A 10,695-nucleotide genomic window follows, 5' to 3' on the forward strand; every position below is an offset into this window, starting at 1 on the left:
GACTCAGAGATTACATGTACTGTAGATGCTCTGGCTGGTGTGACTGTGTGCATGTGCTTTCACACACTGCAAGTCTGAGAAATCTCAAAGACGGGAAAGATTTTACGGCACAGTCCGACGTGGTTCCCCTCAAGAATGTAACTCTCACATGAAGGGCGGTAAATATTTACTGTGCAGCTCAATGGGATAAGAGGATCACATACTGTACATCACTCTGTTGTATTTTCATAAAGCCAAAATGCTGTGTTAAAACATCATGTGGATACTGAGGAGAGATCTGCTTTATTATTTTCTCCTAATCCCCCTCCTCCCCCCATTAACATGACAGTAGAGTTTATCGTTCTTGTTGCCGAATGAAACGAACCGTGCTGTTTGTGTTTATGATGAAAGATAAAAATGTGTCAAGGGTGGATAGTGATGAAAGCAAAACAATTTCATTACCATAATTATGGAATAACTGTAATTGCCTATCCTAATCATGTGAAAAAGTCTGGATATGTACACAGTCATTCAATGAGCAATAACAACAACAGGGTATATTTTATTTCCTCTTAGACATAATTCAGTTATCATAAAACATGAAACACATGATTATTTGATTCTTTTTTTAACTTGTGACCTTGTTTTCAGATAATAACAATAACTCTCTATTTCTAGGAGATAAAAGACCTTATTTGTCACTTCCCAGACCCGGGGTGAGTATCACACCATCCATCCTCATGAATATTCTAATGATACAATCGTTTGTAATTTCTGCCGTTCTCTTTTCCCACAGAAACACTCAGCTAATTTGAAGACTGCCAAGGCTGTCAAGTTGGATGCAGAGGTAGCGTACACCACAAACACCTCTGGCAGCACAATACATCATGTCACGTCTTGTACCCTATTCTGACAGCAGTATATTCATCTCCAGGAAACTTTGTGTCACTCAGTGGAAGAATTGATGGTGTTCGTATGCTAATGTGCTGCAGTTTTGCTGGCCAGCAGTTCTTCGCAGGCTGTACCACCGCAGGAACCAGGATTATGCTGATTATAGAACTTCTGAGTGTGTTAACAAATGAAAATAGCCTTGTTTGCTCTTGTGCATCAGGGATTTTAAAAGATGACGTGCACTAAACTTCAATGTTCCCCGTGTAGAATTACATCCTGTGTGTGTGTGTGTGCAGGAGCAGACAAGCATGGCCAAACTGGGTCTGGAGCTTCGTTTGCTGTCGTCAGACGTGGACACAGAGGTTGAAAAGTGGGAGGAGCAAGAACATGACATTGTCCGCCAGAGCCAGAGCCTGGCCAGTATGGCCTACAACATGTACCTGTTCACCAGGTAGCCTACCGCTACCGCTGACTGCACACAATCACATTTTATATCTGCAGCCTGCCGAACTGTTACATTCATTTCAGAGCTCAACATTGTAAAGCCTCTTAAGCATCCGCATGAATCTCTTTAGAGGCTTAGTGTTAATGAGATTCTCGAGCCCCCAGCTATCGATATTTACCAGGCAGAGGTTGAGGCACTGACAAAGTTGACTGTGACTCATTGTGACAATCAAAATCGTTGCAATTCATCTAAGTTGCAGTTTTTGTTGATTGTAGTGGATGTTTTGTCCTCATCCATCTTTCTCACCCGTGTTTCCTCATTTTATGTGTTTCCCATATTGATTCCCCAGAGGGGAGGGGCTGCTGAAAACAACACTAGATCTTTTTCATCAAGCTGAGGTATGTGCGTCGATATCTGCTAATCTCTCCTTCTCCCCACCCTCTGTTCTATTTTACGTAAGTTTTATCGAAGTTGTAAATGAATGCATCCGTTGTTTCATTAGACCAAAGACATACTGGGGTTGGCTGATCAATAGGTTAGTAAATGCTAGCATCCTTTCATCCACTACCCTTTCGTAGATCTGATATAAGGCGTGACTAGGACTTATCAATATGATTTAAATATATGCAATATGTTGCCGGCCACATGTGGTGATAACAAACAAGGTTGCATGGAGGGGTGTATCCTATTGAACTGAGATCTATGCCAGTAATGTGCAGTAATTTGTAGAATCAGGGCCTAAAATGTCAGCCGGGATTTATTCCATTTGGGGTGAGCAAAGGAGATAAGGGAGGAAGAGGAACGAGAGGGGAAAGAGATGGGAAGGCATACTGATAAGAAGAGCCGGAAAAAATTCAAATCTTGTAATATTTACTGACTCTGTGCTTTTTGCTTCCCGGTGGAAGTTAAAAGAATTATAGTTTTTTCTTGTATTTGTGTAACTTGATTTTGTCTTTTATTCTCTTAAGGTTCTTTCTGAAGAGGGGCTCCAGCTGTGCTCATCTCTCCGCACTTTTTCCACTCAGGTATTTGGTAATGCAACAAATCAACAAGTCTCTTTTTTTTTTTAACACACACATAGTTTAAGCCTGAATATCAAAATATGACAATGTACTCACAAAAAAGTATTTCTGACTATTTTTGCACATTAAGCACTTTAAAAGTGGAAATATATTACATATTATGTAAAAGAAAGCAAAAGATATGCTACTTATGTATAAATAGCATTAAAATGAATACAAAAGAATATTAAAAACAAAAATAATCTGGAAATAATCTTATTTTCTATACAGTGTGCGCTTGCTTCTTTGTTGGAATCTGATAGACTATACTGACAGGAATTTATGGAAGTCAGTAATGGAAAAAAATGAAGCCAAAGAGAAAAGAAAACTACCCACTTATTTTCTTTTTGCACAGGGGTGAGCTTCTACCCCACTCTGTATGCACACACACACACACACACGCACACACACACACTAGCACCTGTGCTCCCACCCATGATATGTCGTTCACACACACACACACACCCATTTCACCCATCTTGGCATGCCACGGTGCCAGGTCTGCCTTATAAATCACACAGCGAGAGCAGGAAATTAAGGCTGTCACACACCCTCACACGTCCTCTCCTCCTCCCTGAGTTGAGATCCGACAAATAAATGCAGCCTCGGTGCCTTCCTTCCTTTTGCCCTCCACCAACTTCTTCCCCAGGTCCTCTGAGTTTAATTAAATGTTTTTTTGACAGCCATTAATGACTGCCATTTGTCTCTGCTGTATCTGTGGGTGCGGATGTTTTTGCACATCTGTGTGTGTATAGGGGGATGATGGTGGGGGAGTTGACTGCGACCGCCCAGGACTAATTCATAATCAGGAGGCCCTACTCTTCAACTTGCCTCACGCTTTCTGATTAATTACGTCAAACAAACTGGTGTTAATGGAGTCTCACCCTCATCTCCTATACTTCTTTGGCGCCAAACACATTTACAGCACACCTGTGTTGCCCCCATTGAAATGATGAAACTATTTATGCAAACGAGCTTAAGAATTTTTAATTGAGGTTTAAGAGGTTTTATGTACTTTTGTCAGTCAGAGTGAGTAGTGCTACCCTGAATGAAAGAGCTTGTGTTTTTAAGTCGCCTGTGGCCATGTGCGCGCATGTAACTGAAGTAGATTGATGGCCCCTGTGACCGAGATCTAGGGATTAACTCAGCTGGATAACAGACTTAAGCAGTAGATCATGACCTGACTGTTGATGATGGATTACATAAAGCAACACTAAATTTTCATTTATTTTATCCCCCTTTTTTCCTTTTTATGATGCTTGTTTGACAGAGAGCATTGTAAATCCTGGCCAGGAAATCTATCAATGTCTATCCATATTAATCCACTCTCTCTGATGGCAAGTACCATCATAAACCATCTCTACTGTCCTGAAAGACATCTCGCTCCCTGTCTTGTCTTTTTCTCTGTTCCAGCTGGTTGATGAGGAAAAGTCAGCGGTGATGACAGAGATGGAGAAACTGGTGGCATTGTGCCAACAGCTGCAGATGGGGGCCAAGACTCCTGTACAGGGCAAGACTGCCACCTTCCAGAAGGTACCCATACTACGCCTGTGTATGTGTGTCTCTCTCTTTGTGTCTTTTGTTGTTTGTGTGTACACTTGTTATAAATGTGGATCAATGACAATTTGTGTTTGATTCACATTAAACGAGTAACCTCACCCAGAACTGTGTAAATAACAGACTTACTAAAGGACAATTAGCTTTGAAAGCATAAAAACCACCTACACAATAACTTTTGGGCGTCAGTGACCCCAGTAGAGCATGACTAACCATGTTACTTCATTAGCGGCTACAGCGTAATCTTTGAGTGATCTGCAAGTATAACCATTATTGGACACAGGGCACTAGATGAATGAATGTCTATGAGGAATTAATGAGCGTTTTGGGCAGGCATGAGTTGCCTTAGGTCACCTTGTAATAAAGGCAAAGGTTGGAATCAAACGGACAGGATGAAGAGTGTGTCCTCTGATTAATGAGCGTCTCTTTGATATGTATTGGCTCCCATCTCTCTGTCTCTCCATCCTGATGCTCACTATATCATTTATCATTAATGGGAGATTGTGGCTGTCAGGGGTCATTAAAAACGAGAAATGTAAAGATGTATATGTAGGCGGCTGGGCTGATGTGTTTGTATGTATTTGTGTATCCACACTGTATGTAAACTAGTGTTCTCCTTTGTTTCTAGGTGGACTCATCCATTCAGAAAACCAGAGGCATCTTGACTGTTGTTCTCTCCCTCCTTCCTTTCTGTAACAAGCTCAACAGAAAGGTGACAGCCATTGAATTGGACATAACACTCATGACTGAATGACTGGCACTCAGATTAGTTTAGCAAGATATGTGGATATCTAGCGAAATAGAGGAGAAAGAAATGTTAATGTAGCCCAAAAAAGAATGCAATAACACCTGGGGTCAGTGGAAACAAGCTGTAAACACAACAATTACATATTATCACTGTTTGATTTTTTATGAACTTGTTAGCAAATAGTTGCCTTAACAGCCAGCAGATATGGAGCAAAATTAGCATTCATTAATAGTCATGTTTCTGGCCAGTTGACAAATGTTAGCCCAATATTCACTCTCCATTTAGCTGTTTTTTAGGGAAGCACATTGCCTTCACCAGAGAAACTAATTGGATACACCTCATAATTATGACTTACTATCTCATGATTACGAGTAAAGATCTAATAATTACGAGATAAAATTTGTTACACCATATTCTGTGACCTGATTAGGATTTTCAGCTATTTTGCCATTCCAAAAGTTTTTTTTAATCATACTTAAAAAATTGCTGTTACCAAACATGATGGTACCAGTATTAAGTTAGGGTCACAAATTTTGATATCTTGGATGTATTTCAGAAGCATTGCTTTGTATCCATGAAGCATCCCATACTGGTTTATCTGCCGTAACAGTGAAGGCCTCAGTTTTTTTTTTCTTTGGTGGATGCTATGTGCTTGCATAGCTTTTGGTCTCCAACTCCTGAGGGAAATCTAGTTCCTTAGCTGTCACCTGTTGCAGGTGATAAATTACTACGAGCAAGCCTTTTTATGTGCAAATTGTCATATGATCCATGGCTAATATAAATATATAGGTTATAGCAACTTCAAATGTGATTTATTTAGTAGTAGTTGTTGTAGTGTGTTGTTACATCTTCTTGTCATATTTTGTCTCTTTCCATTAATATCGGGGCAGTTGTGGCTCAGGAGATGGGGCGGGTCGTCCACTAATCGGAAGATTGGCGGTTCGATTCCCAGCTCCTCCAGTCCACATGCTGATGTGTCCTTGGGCAAGATACTTAAGCCCAATTGCTCCTGATGGCTGTGCCATCAGTGTATGAATGTGTGTGAATGGTTAGTTTCCTCTAATGGGCAGGACCTTGCATGATAGCCCCTGTACCCATTTAGTGTATGAATGTGTGTGAATGGGTGAATGTGATTTGTAGTGTAAAAGCGCTTTGAGTGGTTGGAAGACTAGAAAGGTGCTATACAAGTACAGTCCATTTGCCATTTACCATGTCCTCTTGTGCTGTCCATTTGCAGTACAAGTCAGAGAGGAGCAGCCTGGGTTCCCCGCAGGACTGGAGAGAGAGGCAGGATGTATCCACACCCGTCAAAGAGGAAGGAGCTCTCAACGGCAAGAACAGCAACGGCTTTGGTGTCAAATCCTTAGAGCAGCACATGACTGGTCTCAACCTCTTAGAGAGCAAATAATCCAGGAAAACATTCACCTCCTTTGACCACTATTCTCCCTCAGAGAAGCACATAGCCAACCTCACCTTTCTGGAGAACATGTAATCCAGGAAATACTTTACTCCCCTCATCCTCATGCACCAACTTTTTAGAGTGGGCTAGAGCAGAGGCGTGAAGATGGTTGCCTCGTCAGAGTTTGCATTTGCTGTCTCAGTGATTAATTATAAGGTTTACAGCGGAAAAAGCAGATCCAATCTCTGTGCTCAGGGGCAGTTGTACCCCAGGGTAGCTTGTTACCTGAAGCACCAGTTCCACCCCATTCCACAAGATGGAGACAATCAGCCAACACTAAGACTTGGTCATTTGCAGTGAGCCTCATCATAGAGGGACCTGGCACAAACCTGATTTTGGAATTACTTTTATCATTTCTCTGGCTATTGAGTAGATAAACTGATCGGAAATCAGGTAAAAAAAAAAAAAAAACTCCTCTTGATGCTCACCTCAGCCATATATCTGTCTTCACTATGTGCCTCTGTGTAACAAGCCTATTTGCTTTGTGGTGTACTGTAACTGTGTTGCACATCTTAGCCAAATGAAAACGAAAAAAACAAACAAAATACTGACATGGCTGAAAACCCATCATGCATGATGCCATCATCACCATACCCTTGTGTTTGAGTCACCTATGGTCAATGTGCCGTAGGCTTGTAATGTTAACACTTGTTATGTAATGTTAGCCATAGTGGTACGTTGTGTCCTTGATCAATGGCATTGTAGTCTCACATGGATAAGCATTTTAAAAGTCAATCATGACATGTGATCGATGTCTAATTACCATACAGTTTGCTATGGAGTGTTCACCATGCGCTATGTTAGTAACAAAATGCAAAAATCACAATTTCATGCCAAATATGATTGTCCTCTTGAGGACGCGGTCATCTTCAGCTTGCTACTAGTCTAAAATATAAAGCTCATCACTGGAGACTTATTTCTATTTTGACCTGGTCTCTCCAAATAATCAGTTGATTAAGATAAATCTTACCACTAAGATACTTTTGGAAAGACAGGACTTTATACTTTCCTGAGCATTATCAAATAATATTCAGTATACTGTTAACACTTTTTTCTCACAAAAGAAATGAAAGTGTGTCAAATGGAGCCTTGAAGTGTACTTGTTATGAAGACTATCCTTGTGAAGCTGCCTAGTAGGCCAATATGTATTAAATGGTATATGGTCTGTATAATATGGTACTTGAAGCATAGATCTATCTATCTATCTATATGTATATATATATATAGATATATATATATATATATATACATACAGTATGTATCCTAAGGTAATGATTTTGGTACTAGGTGAGGGTGCGACAGTGATTGAAATGAATAACATTCATTAAGCTTTAGAGATGCTTTGTACTGTTTGAGAGCAGCTAAGGATGTTGGGTATTGTAGTGGCTCTACAGATGTGAAGAAATCATAGATCTAGTTTTGGACCATCTATTCTTTTGACAATTGAAAGGTCAAAAAAAGTGACACAAAAAATAAACAATATTTTTCTTAAATCATTGTTTGTTGTTTTTCTTTTTGACATTCTACAAAAATAATTGTAATTAAACATTATTAGGGGTATTTAACAACAGAATCCATGTCATGCTCTCTTCTATTTTTTCATTTTCAAATGAGAAAAACAAAACAATAAATAAAGCACTTTCGGAAAACTTCTTCAGTGTATAATAATCTAAAGGCAAAGTGCAATGCTTGCATTATACACAATAGTCCCTTTGAAGTGAGCCCGTGTAAATGTCACTTTCCAGGATAGTGTTCCCACTCTTCACTTAACCTTGTGGGAGTGGTAGAGAGAAACTTTCCCAGAACAGTTCTGACTGGAATAAGGCGAAAAAGTGGAGCTCCGTCAAGAGGGTTGTGATTGGGTGGCACTCCGTTTGGAGACGACGCTCTCGAACTCCTCTCTGCTCAACAGGTTCTCTGTTATGCTCTTGCTCTCCTCAAACTTTGGCAGGATGACAGCGATGTATCCTTCTGTGGATGGCTGTTCAGATTTGACAAAGAACTCTTACAATATTTCACACATTTTTTTTGATAACATTCAATCCTAGCGGAGAAGCTGACGTGCTTTCCTCAAGGACTTTACTGTACATCTAGAACAAATGTTTTTAATGGGTTTAAAACAATTTGATGAGTATGCAGGCTGTACAAATAGATGTACAAGTGTAAATTATTTGTAGTTCACATGATCAGATTTTCAGAGGAAGAACACATAGATGGTGTCCAGATGTACATGAGATAATGCTGAAGAAAAATATATAATTACCTTTTCCAGCAAAAGAGCAGGTGTTTCTAAAATATTCTCATTGACCTCAAGAAGACGACCCCTGATGCAGCTAAAAAGATGACACATTTGGGTGACTAACTGTGACACACTGGCTAAATTTGACTTTACCAGGCATCACGGAAATAATATATATGCTTAGGAAAACAGATCATGGTCTCACCTGTAGATCGTGTACTCAGTTTCATCTGTGCATGTTATCCTACACAGAGGTGCAAAATCAGTAAGGAACTGACCCCCCTGTAGCATAGAAAAAGGGTGATTAAAGGCTGAGCTGACCACTTGTAGATGTGAAGCAAAGATGAAAAGACAAGAAAAATTCATGCATAAAGATCAAAATTGCATCTAGCTTTATAAAATTACCCGCTTGGACTTCCCCGACACTTTGTTGTTTAGCCGACTGCATCCATTACTGATCTGGTAATTGATGTTTTTGATTGTTCGCCCATTCTGAAGGACCGGGTGAGTCTCTGCTAAAGTGATGACACATAATCTGCAAACACAAATTTAAAAGTGTCCTTTAAAAAGGAATCCACAAATTTACAATATTAATTACTCATTCACTGATGATGACTGGAGATTAAACCCAGTGTGTCACAAAATGTAGCCGTATTAGATATAGCACAGGAAATAAAACATCAGCTGAATACACAGTGACCAGAACAATTTAAACCCCCTGTATACTGTAATATGCGATCAACAGTCTTGTAATGTATAGCCTATGTCGCCCTTGTGGTGAATATTATACTTCCAGACTGTTTTTTGTATTGTTTTTTTATTGAGTAGCATTAAATTTTTATGTAAGGTGTTCCTAATTTTTTAGCTCCTCCATGTGCAATATTTTAGAAATACTGCATCTTTAAATATGACGTAATACCACCACAAAAGTTCATATATATATATATATATTTACTTGAGCTGTAAATGTAACTGTTACAGCTCAAGTAATTAAAATGTGTAATGACGTCTATTTATTTTATAAGTTAGTTACCTGTTTGAATGCTGCAGGATGCAGTGGTCCTCACACGGTTTCCCCTTCATATCTAAATACAAAACAATAATTAACCTTAAACGCTCTCGGTATTCCTTGAATTAAATGCATTATTAACATTGATGCTCTCTCTCTGAAGTCTCCAAATCTAAGTAACGTTAGCTAGGTTGGCCACTTAACAGCTAACATCAGCTAACAAGAAAGACATTTCATTAAAGTTTGATTTACCGGCTCTGTACCAGCGTGTGTAATAACGGTCGATAACTGAAGGCGCATTTTCCTCTGTGTCTTTTTGCTCCACGACGTCCATCAAAAGTATTCACAATACAAGCTGTAAAAAAAAATATATAATGTGATGTGCAGCAGTACTTTAGCCACGACTTTGAGTGACGGACAACAAATTGTGTTACACATGACGGTGCGACCTTCAAACGAATCCCGAAGCTTTAGCAGCAAATGGTTCCGGAGAGGTTTTTTTTTTCGTCTCTTCTGGAATAGAAAAAGTGAATTTGACACTCGATGTAAGTACAATGCATCTAAGTTTAACTCGTTACCTAAAAATATACTTTCATTTTTAAAGATGGCGACACATATGTATCGGAGACGAATGGCATATAAAGTAAAAGCTGGGGAAAACTAGCTGAACTACAGCACAGAGCCCTTGTGAATAGGGCCATTTGAAGACTCAATATTCAAAATAACCCGAATGCTGCTCTTTTCTCTGGACAGGTAACTACACATTTGCTCAAAGTCAGTTTGGCTTTAACTAACTGAGGATGTAATTTTAAACAATCCCAAAACATCTATTGTTCAGCCTTAAACAGTAGGCTACTGAAGTATCCTGGTGGGATATTGTCACTTTACTCACTGTAAGTAATTTTTGGCCACTCTTGCTTTAGGCTTGATTACTGAAGTGGTCAACTGTCCTGGGGCCCCAAAGACCCCATGTCAAATGAATCTGGCCATGCTTATGCTGCTTTAAACTGTATTGTCATTACATACCTGTAGGAACATCGCGAGAACAATTGTTCACATTGCCCACTAGATGTCAGACTACTGCTAACAACGACATTATACTTTATAGTCAATGTGATTTAACTCTGCACATGCAAACTCCTCATCAAATTTATTCAAATACAGATGATGAGTACATCTCCATATCTGTTCGCCTAAATGAAAGTGACATCCCCAGCTAAACATTGTCATGTTTGATTTTTACATGTAAATGAGTTTACAATATGTTATGGTTGTGAGGCATCTCATAGGGGAAGTTTTGGAACATC

At 39.4% G+C, this 10,695-nt stretch overlaps 2 protein-coding genes across 5 annotated transcripts in view; one reads left to right on the forward strand and one right to left on the reverse strand.

The window, feature by feature from the left end:
* ctnnal1 (catenin (cadherin-associated protein), alpha-like 1) overlaps window positions 1-7,633 on the forward strand; it is a 58,720-nt gene extending 51,087 nt beyond the window's left edge. For all 4 annotated transcript variants that reach the window (XM_067613230.1, XM_067613231.1, XM_067613232.1 and 1 more), the window contains 8 exons: window positions 658-695; window positions 776-826; window positions 1,167-1,321; window positions 1,665-1,713; window positions 2,284-2,340; window positions 3,790-3,909; window positions 4,562-4,645; window positions 5,919-7,633. In XM_067613230.1, the coding sequence (XP_067469331.1) occupies window positions 658-695; window positions 776-826; window positions 1,167-1,321; window positions 1,665-1,713; window positions 2,284-2,340; window positions 3,790-3,909; window positions 4,562-4,645; window positions 5,919-6,089 (725 nt within the window). In that variant the 3' untranslated portion in view covers window positions 6,090-7,633. The remainder of the gene's footprint in view (window positions 1-657; window positions 696-775; window positions 827-1,166; window positions 1,322-1,664; window positions 1,714-2,283; window positions 2,341-3,789; window positions 3,910-4,561; window positions 4,646-5,918) is intronic.
* Window positions 7,621-9,814, reverse strand: abitram (actin binding transcription modulator). The gene is made up of 6 exons (XM_067613234.1): window positions 9,641-9,814; window positions 9,413-9,464; window positions 8,785-8,914; window positions 8,585-8,661; window positions 8,404-8,473; window positions 7,621-8,121 (listed from the first exon to the last, which is right to left on the reverse strand). Exons 1-6 carry the CDS (start codon window positions 9,720-9,722, stop codon window positions 7,984-7,986), a joined length of 549 nt encoding a protein of 182 aa, XP_067469335.1. The 5' UTR covers window positions 9,723-9,814; the 3' UTR covers window positions 7,621-7,983.
* Window positions 9,815-10,695: the final 881 nt, after the last annotated feature.

Source organism: Thunnus thynnus, chromosome 15, assembly GCF_963924715.1.
Source record: "Thunnus thynnus chromosome 15, fThuThy2.1, whole genome shotgun sequence".
In the NCBI taxonomy this organism is placed as follows: Eukaryota; Metazoa; Chordata; class Actinopteri; order Scombriformes; family Scombridae; genus Thunnus; species Thunnus thynnus.